This window comes from Bombus affinis, chromosome 8, assembly GCF_024516045.1.
Source record: "Bombus affinis isolate iyBomAffi1 chromosome 8, iyBomAffi1.2, whole genome shotgun sequence".
Lineage (NCBI taxonomy): Eukaryota > Metazoa > Arthropoda > Insecta > Hymenoptera > Apidae > Bombus > Bombus affinis.
Genome location: NC_066351.1, coordinates 10,150,151 through 10,166,814, shown reverse-complemented (window position 1 = coordinate 10,166,814; position 16,664 = coordinate 10,150,151). Strand labels below are relative to the sequence as shown.

Sequence of the window (16,664 nt, the reverse complement as noted above, 5' to 3'; positions counted from 1 at the left end):
ACATGACTACGAAGTGGAATCAGATGTGGTGATCAGGCACGAGCAAGCAGTTCGTGTTAAACACGAAGGGTAATCAAATAACACGTTATTGGGTATGGCGATAAAATTAAATACGAATTGGATTTCGCTCTCATGCGTCCACCAATAACGCTATTTCACGAACAAACACAGAATTTCGCCACTGGCTATGTCCCAAATCTGTTGCGAACTGTTAATCAAATTGAGTGGCAAACAAAAAGTCAACTTCCCTAAGATTTAAGAATTACAAATTATAAACCGATAAAAACAATATAATATTGTACGAAGAAAACAATTATTTGCATAATTATTTTCTTTAAAAACTTTCAAGGGCCAGAGTGGATAAATTGCTTAATGATAATAAATTACTTAAATGGCACGAAATAACACGTACATCGTTGATTAAATAAACGTTACACGACGATCTCAGGTGCGCCTTTAAAAAGACACGAACGAGCTTATTACACGATCCATTTTTCGTATGCTAGATTTAGACAAAAATAAACAATTACCTTTTGGCAATCGATCAGTGACATCTTTTCTTATTACATTTCACGATATAACGAGATATATTATTTTCTCGTCTATTTTTTATAATTTGCTATCTTTTTCTATTAAGTTTCCCTATTTAAATCTTTTCAAACTGCGATAGTATGAAACTCAGAAAAGCCGTATTTGGTTATGATCTAACTTCTAACTTTAGCAAATACAGCTACATTTAATTTATATCGAACAATACCGCTGAGCGATCAAATTCTCTATTTATCCTAATTCCACTATTCTACTAAATACTAAGTTTCGCTATTTTTCGGCTTCCAGAAGCCCGACGTCTCCTCTTCGCCCTCTATTACCCGCGCAATAATAATTTCTCCACAAGCAACAACCTCCTTCCTTCTTCCCTCCTCGTATCTCCGTTAGAAAACGAGCATATCTACCTTGCCTCGTATGACGTTTTACAAACGTTTGCCGAGTAAAACGAGGCGGTGGAATGCGAGATTCGACGAAATGGGACGAAATGGTAGGAAAGTGCGCGTCATCCGGCGAATAAATGCGTTCACGGTTCAGCGATACGGTGGGACGCGACCGCACGTCGCTGTGACGGTAGAGGCGATCGTTCAGCGGAAACAACGTCGGTCGACGGCGAACGCGAAAAAGCGCGAGGTCGTTTCGTTTGGTTGGTCGGCCTCAAACAGCGAACGTACCCTCACGGACCACCGTACAACCGGTTGCCTGTTATAAATGAAAGCTCGTTGGGCCAGCCGGTTATCGCGAAACAGCCGCAAACAAATTGCGCTCGCGGTCGCATACTCGTGTCCGATCTCTTGTAATAAGGCATAATGCGACGCGATTATCAGCCGATAATTTGCACGCAATCCGTCCAGACACGGCTAACCGTCGATCGCGTGATTTTACTTACGAAATTCTCATTCGAACGTTCGTTTCCTCTTTGTGAATCGCGGGCTAATGCCTCACGACGTAATCTTCGATAATCGTTTTGCTTTTCTGCTATGATGTTGGTTTTGAGAAATTTCAAGCGTTTTTACTGTGATCTGTCGATGGATGTTGATATTTTCTTGTGTTCGGAGGAAAAGTAAAAGTTCCTTGTAGTTCATAGACTACAAGTAGCAGTTACTTTTTAGCATTTTAATTTAGATAATCATCAAAAGCTACCTTTTATTTAAATAGAAGTCAGCGATGTTAAAGAGATTGGTAAAAATATGATGTAATTAAAAAATATTAATTTTTGAGTGTTCACGTTATGAGTAACCATTATAAACGATGAACATTGTTTTGGATTATTTATTATTATTATTACGGATGAAGGAAATTAGTTTTATAATACTGTTTATCAGTAACCGAAGAAGTTGTGGCCATTCGTAACGATTAATCGTAATGAAAATCATTGTTTCGCGTATTTTATTATATTATTTTATTATTGTTTATTTTCACATATATATAGCCTGATAGACCTAAAATGCATCGACATAAAAATCTACATTTCTACGAGAAATAACTTCCTGCGAAAAGATAGTATTAAGGTCAACCTACTTGGAGCGGATGTTGTCTCGGCTCTTAATTCTTAGTTCCGTTTCCATAAACAATATCATTGATAGTAGCGATAGCAAGCTTTTTCAACGGCGACGAAAAATTTAGGTTAACCTGAAAGCGGCACAGCAGCCAGCGACTCTGTAAATTCTACTGAGCTCGAATCCACGAGATTTCGAGCGGCCAAGATACGGCTGATAAACAAACAAGAACACGACCCAGTAACCCAGGCATTACCGGGTCGATTTGCTTGTACGGCTGAACACTACAAAAGAGAACGCTACAATCGAATGAAATTAACGAACAGTGCTCCCGAATGATTCGATCCTTTTAAAATGTAATTAACGTTAGAATTAGACGTAATTGATATTGGTACAATACCTAGCTCCAATCTAGAAATTAATTATAAAATAATTTCTTTTTTAGAAATAACTTACAAATTATTCCTTAGTTTTATACGTAACATTATTTGTACGTTTCTTATTGAAATATCGATAATATAGCAAATCTCAAGTAAATATATCTCCATGCTACAAACTTAGTTAATCAGAAAATGAAGTCAACAGGGATAAGTCGCAGATATCGAAGTATCGATTTCTATCAAATGCCGATACCACTGCCATTAAAATTTCATTCTCGATATCTTACGAATGATAAAACAAATACAACGAATAAAATATATTGAAAAGGCCTGTTCAATCTATCGGACTATCCAATGAAAACAACTTGAACCAAACAATTCCATCCCATCCGTCTCTCCCTATAAACCTCCGTCACAATGATACAAAACGGCCGATTAAGACGTCGTCGAGTACCATCGGTCAAAAATGATCGATACGAGACATCTTACCATTTCTCCGCGCTTATATCCCAGTACAATAATTCGCTCCCATCCCGTGGCCTGGATGGGCGCGGTCCATTTACATTTCATTTCGGCAGGCGGTCGAAGGGTTATTTACATTTTCCTCGCGTTTGCCGGCCGCTGATCGCGCAGATCGAAGCGACGGCGCGATGAAGAGGGAAGAAGAATCGGCGGCGAAAGACAGAGAAATACGAGGAACCGCGGAGAAGGGTTCGCAATGGGCCAGGTTTGGTGGGAAGAGGTTCGTTGCAACGCAACGTTCCGATTTAATGGAGCGCAGCGAGTTGATAACGGGCAACGGGCCATTGCAAGATTTATTAACGTCTCGCGACGCCGGATAATGTCTCACCTATTCGCCGACCGGGGAAGCGGACTATAGTCGGGCTGAATTATTCGCGGGACGGAAATTAAGGCTCGAGGCCGGCTGTCTTTTAATCTCCGACAAACGTTTCCTTCGTTTCGTGCCGCCTTCGCCGCTTTCGCCACGGTCTTCCACGGTCCTTTCGCCGGACCGACAGCCTGTCCGATCGATAGACCGTCAGGAAATTCAATGATACACAGGCTCTATGCACGCACGAATCACGGAAGTTCTTTTTCGAGGGGATACACACGCTCGTTCTCCCGAATACGTTTAACGAACAAACAGTACGAACGATGGCGGTTGAAGAGCGTGGGTGTTTTGGTTGGAAGAATATCAAACTTGTTGAACCGGAGCGATATTGAGTGGTAAGTGTGTGTATGCGCGCGCGCGCGCGTGTGTATGTGTGTGTGTATGGTTTTGATTGCAAGTATCGAGGATATCGTAGCGAGAGAACTCGAGTGAAGAAGCAAGTAATATGCGAATGGAACTTGTTGATTAGAATCGTAGAAAATGGAGAAAATTGAGTTTTGCTCGAGAGAGATGGAATTAATAATATACGATGCGTTCTTTTTTCAATCGTTGAACTATCATCGTGTATAGTATTCGAGTACAGATTTTATAGTGTACATGTAAGTATCTTAAATTTGATCGGAAAATATATAAGAAAAATGTGAAATTCGTTTATCAGAAATTTTATTAGAGACTTGAGTAGAGTATGCACATGCTTAATTTGCATACGTATAAATTTCTCTCGATTCGTGGTATAAATAATTTTCGAAGTTGTTGCTCTAAACGTTTCGCTTATTTTTTAAATAGAGACACCATTGTCCAGAATGGAGGCTAAATTAATTAATCATCCATTGTCGATTGGTCCGCTTTCTCTCGTTGTTACGAACTTTTATTTACCCAGTTTTTTCGCTGTTTCTATTATTTCCGACTTTTTTGCGCTGTTTTACAAAAGAAACTTTTAACAAGTTCCGGCCATTTTCCAAGTTCTTCTACTCAAACCGAACGATAACCAACCGAACTAAAACAATGACAAAGAAACGAAACGTTGATTTTCCACTCCTCCCCTTCCTCGTTCCCCTTTTAATATTTCCGCGGCAGAATGAAAAGTTTGTTTGCTACAAAAGTTCCATCGTGAGTTGCTAAACTTTTTTCAAGAGAAGATGTAAAACTTGATCCTACTCCGTTGTTAAACTTTCTTCGGTTCTAGTGCATGAATATCGTAAACGATCGATAAACAATAAAAACTTTCATAATTATCATCATAACTATGTACAATATTATTGTACTAGTAAATCAATGAAAGAAATTGGAAAGATTATATAGGGTGTTTCCAATTTAAATGTCAACATTTCGACAGAGCGTAGAGAACCGATAAACTAAGAGAAAGTTCTTTGGAGATTCACTCGTTTTTGCTCTATTTTGCACAAAATCGCTACAGAAGAAACAAAAACGTTCTCGTTTTTCCATTTATTTTTTTACTCTTATCTATCGTTGCTGTCATCGATTTAACGAAGATACCGTTCAAAATGCTTGTGCAGCAATGCAATCATTACTTCTAACGATAATTGCAGTTGCGCGTTGCTTTGATGATATTTGACACACTGCAGCTACGATTCGGCCTCACCTTCGTTAAACAGATGATAACAGGAATAAATAAATAGGAACAAACGAGCGAAGAAACGAAAAATTTTTGTTTCCTTTCTCGCGATTTTCTTCAAAATGGAATAGAAACGATGCAAATCTCGAAAGGATTCTTTTTCTTAATTAATCGGTTCCCTACACGTTCCCGAAGTTTTCACATTTAAATTCGGTATGCGCTGTACAGGTCCTCTACAATACGCGCTATTGATCAGAGGCTCGCGGAGATTTGCTAAAACAATCGCAACGTATTGCTGATAGAATGTCTCAGTTCTGCTTAGAATCCTCGATTATTCGTCGTGTTTCTGACAAATCGCCGACAAACGAACATTGTAATGCGCGGCGACGAAGCAGACGAGTAGATGGAAGGAGTACGTTTCGAAAGGATTGGGAACAACGCGGCTAACGATATCACAAACTGAATGCACTGGCGCGGATACATCGCGATCGATCATTTAATGAAAACGTCGTCGTACGTTTTATTTCTCTGGGAACCTTCTGCACGGCCACCCCTTTATTCCGTTCTCCAGGTTCTTTAATTTCGTTGCACGGCTTTCCTGACCCGGTAGTTCGCGGTGCCGACCCAAATAACTGCATTCTCGGTAAATAAAGAGCCGAGGTTAGCACTGAAAATATGGCGATCGAGTTCGTTGATCACGTTCCTCCACGCTCTATCGTTGCGGTGTGGGTCAATGGTTACCTGCGCTGGTTAGTAAAGCTGAAACTTTCATTAAACGAACAAAGCTACTCCATTCGATCCATTGATCAAGGTTGCTGCGTGTGAAAGAAAATCAAAGCGTCGAGGATTAAGCAGGTTTTATTGGCAATTAAGCGTCCGAAGCTGAGTCATTAATTTGGGATCAAAGTTTTATCGAAATTCTTCGTCGCGGTATAAAATGTAATTTCTATCTCTGGAAAAGTTCTTCGTGCTTGGTTCGCAAGTTCTATAGTATTATTTCTTTATAAAGTATGCTATAGTATTTATGAAAATACCGAGGTATTATTAAATTTGTTATACCTTCATATTCCTTTCTTTCCACTTTATTTCCAAGCCAATGTCGCGGATTCCTTCATTTTCGTCACTTGCCTTATTCTCCATTTCAACTTCTCGTCTTGCATTAAGAACCGTGTATATGCACGTACACATCTCTATGTATTAGGTTGTCCGAAAAGTTTCTTTCGTTTTATAAGGAAATAACAGACGCACGATGTTTTTTGTTTTATATTAGTTTACTGAATTATTCGCGAACATAATAATAGAAATATAACGAAATGGATGATACTTAATTCAATGAAATAATATAGAACAGAAATTGTTGTTCATCTATCATCACCTTATGAAACGAAAGAAACTTTCCGGACAACCTAATATCTCGTTGAATTCTACGTATTTTAGTTCTACGACTGAATAATAAAATACGAAAAATCTCATTCTGCTGTAACATTTCTTGCAAAGAAGCCTCAAAGTGTCCCTCGAAATCTTCACGTACGATTCAATTCAGACTACCTTGTTGTATATTTTATATACAACGTTATTGCCATCGTTTACACACTTGTAATATATTGAATCAGACTCGCCGTTCAAGGATTTAAACAAGTTCAAATTTATGCAATTAACTGCGGAAACTTCTAATGGAAACCTGCAATCGCATCTAGCGATAGATCGGGCGCGATGGAATCGCAAACGTCGCGATACACACGACTTCGTTGTAACTCTTTGCCAACAGGCACCGATCTTCGAATTAATGCCGATTGCTCGCTCGATACATATAACCGGTTAATATTTACCGTCACGATATTCCCACCTCCACGTGTGTACGTATCCGAGCGATCGCATATCACAGTGAAAAATGAATTTGCGGTCGATCATACGTTACGCTTAACTCCGTGCAATATGCATTACAATACACGACAATGCGTTATTAATTGCCACGAACTTAAAATGCACTGGCCAGTTCGGCCGTTATGTCGCGCCGTTTACGAAATGATGCATGCCGCAGGTTCGCCGTAATAACCGCCGATTATTTACTCCGTGAAACACCGACACTCGCCATTTGCAATTTCAATCGATTCCGATTGTAATAAAAAAAAAAAAAAAAAAAAAAGGAGAGAAGAAGAAAGAGAAAGAGAAAGAGTGGGCGACAATGAGATTTATAAGGCGGTGTAATTTTTTGTAAAATTGCAAGCATACGGTCGATGGTGGCTCGCCGATGGTATCGTTTCTATGGTTTCAATCGCATATTGCGGAATTTCATGAGAAAATAACGCTATTGACGCGTACATGTATTTACGTCTATCAAGCGTAACCATGTATTTTGAACTGTATTTTATTGGTCTGTCTTCTAAAATAATGAATACAATATTTATGTATTTAATCTCGATTATGTAGATGGAAGATCGTTTATTTTTTTGTTTTACTTTATCAATTCGACTGTAAGTTTTTGTGATCACGCAAATTTCTTTTCTTCCGCTTCGTACCTTTTGTATATAAATTGTGTATAAATATCGATATTTCATACTGTACCCGTGTAGGTATAACGTTAACACGTTATACATTGTGCTGTAATAAAACAACGAAGCAGAGAAAAATATTTATGACAGGTTATTGCGAATTCACAAAACACAGCACGTTTAATATAAATATACGTACTATAGGTAATAATATGTGGAAATATAAGCAACGATCGACGAGTCTAAGAACGATGGTACGTTCTTGAAGCAAAACTCATGAATCGTAACTTATAATTTCGGAGATTATTAAAAGTCTATGAAGGGTAGTGCGTTTTGAAGATTTCATGCTCAAAATGTGTTTAAAGACTTTAGAGTTAAATTCTCGAATCATAAGTTTAATAACGGACAACATTAAATACTTTACAAAGTGCGATTAGCTTCCAAGAAGCAAAAATACGACTTTTAGGGATAATTTATATCGAGCAATATTAAATTCTAATTATAATTCTTAATTTACTTATGTGACACTAATAATATTTTCATAAAATACATTAAATATATAAATTTTATATGAATAAAATATTCAAAATCGTACTAGGTGATTTGAAAATTAAATATTTTAATAACTTGAACATCCATTATTATGAAAATAACTTTACGTCATTAAAAATAGTATTCAAAGTATCCAAAATTCTTCTTAAAGTTATATCGTATTTGTTAGAAACCATTCAATATTTTGCTGATATTCGAAGCGTAAAGGTAATTAGCGATACACAATATATCGTTAGTCATTCAATATCGTCAATAATGACATTTTGAGCGCAGTGGGAATAAAATTAGCGAAAGCTTAGCGGATGCAGAAATATTTATAATCCATCAGGCAGTCTCTGTTCGCTTAACAATGGTTTAATGCATATAAATACAGCAATAGGCAATCAAATGTGATTACGATAGCTATGCGTAATATGTTTCCAATGTCATGATAAGATTAGGTACAATCATGTCCGTTATAATCAGTATCAATGAAAACAATATCGATACTGTATTAATAGAATTGTGATAATCGATGCACCAAATTATAGAATATTGGCATTCAATATTCCCATTGAATTAAACAGTCATATTACCATAATACTTTTTACAAAATTCCATTAATTTAACTGTCGAGCTGATTATCTTTTTCCTTTGTTTTCTACGCTTTTTGATAGATATTCATTTCGAGTTTATAAAAGCACAATTATAAAAGCACATCGGGTATATTTCAGTTAAGAAAAGAGAATGCAGAAATAATAAATAAGTTTTCAAAAATCAAATCGACATCTATAAGATTGACCTGTTTCGAACATTTTCTTTCAAACATTTTGTTATCTTTGAAAAGTATCCGAATTATATCAAAGTACAGCAAGTTGTCAGAACTACCGCAGTAAGACGTAGAACAATGAGACTTTAATTACCCCTTTGATTGATGCTCGATGTGATGAATCAGCTTGATACTTTCGTAATTTTTGTAAAACTTCATGCTCGCAATATGTTACGAGTTTATGCTATTACTACTTTCTTATCTTATTTCTTTCATTCATACTTTACTATTTCGCTGCTATATATTTCTACTACTTACTGCAATCGTAAAAACGTAGAGAAAATAAAGTTACAACAATCAACCTACATAAATACCTGACTTTAATAAATTTGCTCACCTAGCTGCTAGATCGTTTAAAACGATTACTGTTGGGTATTGCGTGCAGGGACAGATTCCTTTCTTTCCAATTGTCCTGGCAAAAATTTCCACTTTCATCGTATTACAACAACACACAATTTAGAATGCCGTGCGTTTCATGTTTTATTCTACCATCTGTTGTCTTTACAGCAAGTTGACTTAAATCGTGCGACAATAACGACGGCAATAAATTAATACATTTTCCTTTCCCTAGTTACGCTTTCTCTAACTAAAACGTTTTTTACCAGACACAAAGTGTACAAAACACAGAATTATCGCAGAATTGTTCTTTATATGTGTAACAATTTCTTTCGTTTTATAAGGTGATAATAGACGAGCAACAACTTCTGTTTTATATTATCTTATTGAATTAGGTTGATCTATTCCGTTCTATTTCTATTATTACGCTCGTGCATAATTCAATAAACTAATATAAAAGAAAAAACATCGCGTGTCTGTTATTTCCTTATAAAACGAAAGAAACTTTTCGGACAACCTAATAGTTGTTTGCAACTTATTCTTTTATTATCCCTCGGCTACTAATATTTTCCTCTTATTGCGCGTCACGCGGTCACCTTCCAAATAATACAGCCGCGTAGCATCAATTTCACGTGATTCCACTGCTATTATTTGTCAGTCGCCTGGTATTTCACCAGTGGCGAAATAAAGAACGCTTTGTCGCGTCGGGAATCTATTAGACACGTATCGCCGGCCATTTTACACGAACCCATAAAATATGTCCCCGTAATATATTACACGGCACACGTTGCTTTTCCCACTGCTGTAATTTCCGTTCGAAGGATACGAGAAATAATAAATTTTGCCAAGAAACTCGCGAGGTTAATACAGAGATTACAAGAGGGCGAAAGAAACAGAGGAAGAAAAAAGTAAGCAGATAATCAAAATACAAGGTAGAAAGCGCGGAGAGTGAATGTTCAAATTTATGATCGGTTGCAAACATATTTATCGCTCAGACGTTCGTTTGCTTTGTATTTGCACGCAACCGTAAGGATAAATTTTCAAGAAAGCAGCGGCGGTTTCTCGTTCGTCTGTGTTACCAAATGAAATACATGTTCTGGCGAATTCGTAGTCAAAGTAAATGAAAAACTGAAGCTCTGCAACCTCTTAAATTACCGCTTTTACAAAGTCAAGAAAAGATTTATTCCTCACCGAGATGACTTTAACTCTCGCTTCGCTTCAATTGCTTTCTCGTGGATCGTCGACTAATTTATCGTTTGGTTATCGAACGTAATATTTAAATTAAATGTGACTTATCATGATTTCGAAGAACGTCGATGCGATTCGTAATTTTCTGAAACGAAATTCAAATACGAGAATGGAAATCCTAGCGAAAATTGCTGAGAGAAGAAAGTTCCTGTACAATTACATTTTCCTTCTGAGATATACATTTGTTTTATTTGTTTTAAACTGCAAATTCGTATCTTTCGAATATAATATTTCCGTAGAATAAAGAAATATAAATCATACGTCAGGTGTTTGTCTTAAACAGCAAATTGCACGCAAGTGTAGACGAATGTGGAAAATAGTTTAGTCGACGTTAACTAAAAAATAATCCATCGCGATGTTCCTATCAGAGAAAATGAAGCACTTTCTCGAAGTAACAATGAAACACAACGCGAGAACCTAATCTAATACGTACGACGGTTCTGTATTCTCAACTCAAGGAAACCTATTATTAAATGCTGTGTAGTGTAGCCTCAGGTGCACCAATTTCTGCACTGCATTACCAACTCCGTTGCACTAAATTCTAAAGCATACTACGACTGCAGAAGCGGAGTCGGGTAATAAACAATTAGGAGAGACAAGGAAATGTAACTGAAACTACCAACCAAACTTATACGGGATCTAAGGGACCATGTAATTCTCAGAAGCGCAAATTGATTAACTTCCTTGATGTAATTAGACCAGTTTAAGACGATTCGACGTTTCAATTAGAAATACATCGCTCGATTTATGTTTGACGTTTCGAAGAGATTTAGTTTCTTATCATTCGTGATGGTGATTTTGAGATCTCAAACGCCGTTTTCCAAGTCAGAGAATACCGTAGATAAAATTCATATACGTAAAATTGAAACTATAGCGCGGTGACAGGCATAGAAATAAGAAAAAACATAGAGACAAATATTTCATTTTGCTCGTTAATGACGACAAGCATTGTGTGTATTCTTCGATGAATATTTGATTTATGGAAAGCAATTTTGAAGTATCGCTTTTCATTTTGTCTCCATTATTATTTGTACACTCTCGTTTCCTCGACGATACTGTGAAAGAAATTCGATTAATGAAACTTGATCGAATAAATAACAGAAGATTAAAATATATATGCAAAAATGATCGACAGTCTCCATATTCCTTAATATTAAATATTATTATTTATTATCAATGTTAAAGTATATTTTTCATTCACTCAATGTCAAATATATCGTAAATTAATAATAACTTTAGATTCGAAGGTAATTTAATTTTGGAATCGCACCCAAGATAAATTACCGAAACAAAATGTATAATAGGTTCCCTTGATCCTTTCAATTTAGTCCTTTCATCGAAAAAATTAAATATTCCACGTGAATTACGAACAGCTTTCATGCGTGACCTTTCATCGAGTTTAGCTCCTCGTGCCTGATAAATTAATCTTGCGCCAAACTAATTAGTCGCCCCTTTGATGAATTAATACGGGATGCACCATTAAAACTGTGCATGCTATTTCTGTATCACGTTCACCGTGTCGACTTATACACAGTTTACGAGCTACAAACGCGACCGTGCATCCTTCATTTATTGGCTCGACCCGTCTCAAGGCATGTCTTAGAAGCTAATTAAACGTAATCTCGCTCAACCGGTCAGAGATTAAATTAATACCCCAGAACGTGGTTCCATTCCTCCTCTTACTTCCAATTATAATAAAAAAATAAAACTAGAATGGTACGTCGCAATGAAATAAAATTCCTTGATTTATATCTAATAAAATTAATAAAATTCTAATTCCTTGATTTTTCTTCCGGGGGGAAATTTGGTGAAAGAAGAATCGGTGAACTTTTGCAAATATCAAAAAGTCTGTGAAAGTCCAAATTCAGCAGATTTCCTCTGAAAAATTTGCACATCCATAAACAAAATTTTCTCGACTTAGGAGAAAAGATTTCTTCTCGCGGTTATTACAGTTTCCTACTTTGATCTAAAATTTGAGAATTAACAATGGTACTTACGTGAATCGAGCGGAGCTAGGATGCTGGACTAACAAAGTACGAGCACAGTAATGGCACAATGGAAAGGAAATAAAATTACGTTTAAAAAACATAGAGACATTAGTATGCAATTTGCAAGCTGTAAGTATAGCGTAATAGATGGTTAAGAAATGTCGTGATACTTTTGTCGAGGAGTAATATATGGCTTTTCTTTCACACGACTCCCAACTACCAGGCAATTTATCAAATCTGATTCTTTACAGATCCTTCAAAACAGTAGCAACAACATGAAAGGTATAAAAATGGTTACTCAGCGGGAACAAAACAAACACAACCGTTTGCTAAATGATAAAGTAACCACGTAGTTTAATTTCAACGAGAAGAAAACCAACTCAAAACAATTTATCCTTTTAAGTTGCACATTCGCTACCCGTTCCCTTTAAAAATCAATTTGCTCATAATTATATCAAATCTCGTATTATTTATCTACATTTTCGCGGAGTTCACCTTACTCAATTTTCTCCGCGCGATCTGCAATTCCTTAGATAAAAGGCATCTCGATTTACCCACCAGCAACTCGCGATTTTCTTGCTTTTCTAACAAACGCAAACGAACTGGAACGAAAAACCTCGAAAAAGGCAAATACCCGAAAGCCTGGCCTCCGCCACCTGCGTTTTCAATTCTCTTGTAGTTTAGAGGATCGAGAAAATCGTTTTGGAGCTTGCCCAACCTCTCTTCTCGACGACTTTCCCGCACGACTCGTGAAACGCAGAGAATTTCATTGTCGAAGGGACGAAAAACTGAGAATGAAAGGGGAAAGGGTGAATAATCCAGCGGACTGCCTGATGGTCGAACGGAAGGGCGAATGCACATCGAGCAACGACCAAGCAACGACCAAGCAACGACACAAGAAGGAGAATGGGCCGCGTAGAGACGCGAACGAGTGTGCTTTTTGTGACTCACATGGGAAGCTGACTGGAGGATGAGTCTGGGCGTTGTGCGCGTTATGGGGATGCCTCGGGGTTGCGGCGCGTTGCCTGCAGAAGCAGAGGACCGCCACTGTGACCAGGCCTGCCACGCTCAGGATCAGAAAAACGAGCGCGACCACGAACCAGATCGTCTGCATGCCCAGGATCGTCGATGCCTCGGAGTCTGAAATACAGAAAAGAGAAACCGGTGTTGTTTACTACGAAACTGCACAACATAATCCACTGACAGATTTGTTTCTAACTAGCCGACCGTCCGTGGCTTCGCCCGCGCTGTGTTCGAATTTATGTTTATTGTCCTCTGTTTGAGCATCGTTCAGAAGTTGAATTTCGAAAAACGCCCAAACACGTGTTCATTTATTTTTAATGAGAAATTTATATGCCGAATCTCGAGTGTGAAATTTTAGTGGATGCAAAGATACGGTTGTCGTTTGAGAAAAAATGAAACATGCTTCTTATTTGGTTTCATGAGGGTTGAATTTCGAAAAATGTTGAAATGAATGTTTGTTTATTTTTTGATACACGCACGTATTTAAACACGCACACTTGGATACGTTTTTTAAGAACGTAACACATATTTCAACGGTATCAATAATAATATAATAAAAAATAATAAAATGCCTGGAATTTCTTTTACTTGTTGACAGCAGTTTTCGATGCATTGTATCGACTAATTTGACAAAGCAACTGGGTTGTTATACGCCAGGTTTTTAAATGTCCACAGATAGAAGTACAAGGGATTTAAATCGGGTGGACGAGGCTGCCATGTCACAGGCCAAGCACGTCCAATCCACATTCAGGGAAACCTTGTGTTTAAATATTGTCTTAGAGACTTGAAGCAGGAAACGTAAATCCGAAACAAATGGTTCTTCGAGCCATGTTTGTCAAGACTTTTTTGCTTGTTTTGATGAGCACACGCTCCTAAAGTTTATCCCCAAGATTTTAGGACACTCTGTATACAATGGTAAATTAAAGATAGATCACTGTATTGTTTTTATTTCATAAGATCAGCAATGGAAATATTATTGCAATTAATTTTGTGATAATTCTCTATGATCCATATAATAATTCTAAATGATCTATAAGCATATATATCTAAGCTATTTATAGAAAAATGAAAATATGTGAAAAGTAATCAGTAACATAATAGATTATGTTAAAGTACGTAATTTCTGCAAAAAGTACGTAGTATTCACCTAATTGAATAAAAACACAATTTATTTCGTACAATTGATTACGATATATTTTCTCCTTAGTGTAACTTCGTCTTCCATTCAATTGCTGCTCTGTAAGATGATATTAAAAAGAAAATTTTGAATAATAATCTATATATATCATATCAAATTGCTTTATAGCAATTTCGAAGAACGTAATACAATTTTTAACTTGACAAAATCTTCCATCTTCCTCATTGTTATTTACTATTATTACAATAAAAATCCGTAAGCTCAGGTATCTTAGCGAACAATTGACAAAATACGAAACTGTGTACTGTATAGTTTGTAACGTATCTACAGACGAATATTTAAATTTCTCATTCTTCTAATTTTCAAACATCGAGTTCACCACCAAAATAGCCATTTACGCGCGGAGATGTTCCCTTTTCCCGATTAAACAGCAATGGCAGTTCATCTTGCTGCCAGGTGCCAAGTCAACTGACAACGGAAGAGAATTAATTCCCTTGGGCGTTGTACAATGTGTTCAAGAGAACAGGCGGCAGAGAAACCGCCCTCTGACAACGAAAAGTACACGCAGTTTCGTTGAATTGAGAGATCGATAGCGTGTCCTGTATACTTTTTATCATTAGGGATCGGGCGACATGCTATTACCATCGCGAAAACGTTAAAAAAAAAAAAAGAAATTTCACGTAAAACCACACTGACGTTTTACTCTCTGTAACGAAATATTCGAATAGATGGAATTTTTGCAATATAACGAATAAGAAAAAGATTGAATGTGTCAAAGAAGAATCGATCTTTTTCGGCAAATAAAAAATCAAGTCGAAAGTTCAAGCTAATAATAATAATCGAACATCGAATTTTCCTCTGAAGATAATACGAATTGTACAATATACAACACTTGCTGTTATAATACTTAATCAACATAAAATAATTAACTTGCGTATTAAATTCCTTTAATACTTTCGAATAAACTTCCACTCGACTGTAGGATTAACACGAGGCTGTTTCAATCAATCGTCTGAAACGTGAACCATAATCGATAGGGTTCATGTTAAAATAGATTTGCCACACAAAAGGAATGAAATGCCGTCGATTGACGAGAACAGAAATTGATTAAAATGCTTGCCGTAAAAAGGCAAACGCTGACCTGGACTATTCGCTGTTTTATCGTTTTCCTATATTTTGTTTTTCTTTGAAATTCCTCTTGTACGGAACCACAACAAATTATCAATTTATTGTGGATATTATTACGACGACCGTTCAGACCAAAAATCAATTACAATTAAGAAAACCTTCAACGTGATATCATCTTATTCGTAGTTCCATCCAACATGCAAGTTCGTGATCATTAAACTTGTCTACGACAAAACAAATATATTTGTCCTGTTATAAATATTAGTAGAGCTTGAAAATATTATGATTCTACGAATAATTTTCGCAATAGCCATATACACTCTGTACAAGCTTCTGCCGGAAAACTACACTGCCACGTTCTTAGATTTCTTAGATTTGAAAGTAAAAAGAAAACCTAATATTATGCGTATGGAAAATTCGAGTTTACGAATCCGAATAACATTGTAACGATAGGCAACTTTCGTAACTTGAGCGACTTGCACCAGGAGCCAATAATTCTGCGAAGAATTTACAAAACGCGAATAATCGTTGAAAATCACAAGATGCCATTGTGGGGTCAGCGATCGTTACAGTCTTAAGAAAGATAGCGGTGAAAATTTAATTTGAACATTTCGGGGAAGAATTCGGCGTTTCCTCGTCGCCGCGCCCGATCGCGGTTCGATTACAAATCAATTTGCCGGTGGCGTATTTCATTTGAAATATGAAAGGGCCGCAGTCTGCCGCTGGGCTGGGGAGGGTCTCTAGAATGAATCGCTGGTAATTAGAACTTACTGGCACAGAGGGTGGAGGTAGCCTCATCGGAGCCATCGCCGCAATGATTCACGCCGTCACAAAGGAGGTCCGTCTCGATGCAGAATTCGTTCTGGGTGCATCGGAAGTCCTTGCAGGTGTGCTCTGGGAATGAAGAAAATATTCATCGTTGAAAACATCGTTGACGAGAAAATGAAAATTGAAAAAGTTTCGGATAGAAATAAACGAGCGTTGCGGTGAAATTCTGATGTAAATACAGCGATTCCTATTAATATCCGGACATTGTCATGTGGCACACGCTATTGTTG

General features: G+C 37.0%; 1 protein-coding gene across 7 annotated transcripts in view; it reads right to left on the bottom strand.

The window, feature by feature from the left end:
* The window catches only part of LOC126919335 (uncharacterized), a 292,145-nt gene that overhangs the window by 54,584 nt on the left and 220,897 nt on the right, over positions 1-16,664 (bottom strand). For all 7 annotated transcript variants that reach the window (XR_007711561.1, XM_050728402.1, XM_050728408.1 and 4 more), the window contains exons 4-5: positions 16,378-16,500; positions 13,269-13,457 (exon numbers count right to left, since the gene is read on the bottom strand). Coding sequence is in view for 6 of the 7 variants with exons in the window: in XM_050728402.1 (XP_050584359.1) it covers positions 13,269-13,457; positions 16,378-16,500 (312 nt within the window). In the remaining variant the exon portion in view is untranslated. The remainder of the gene's footprint in view (positions 1-13,268; positions 13,458-16,377; positions 16,501-16,664) is intronic.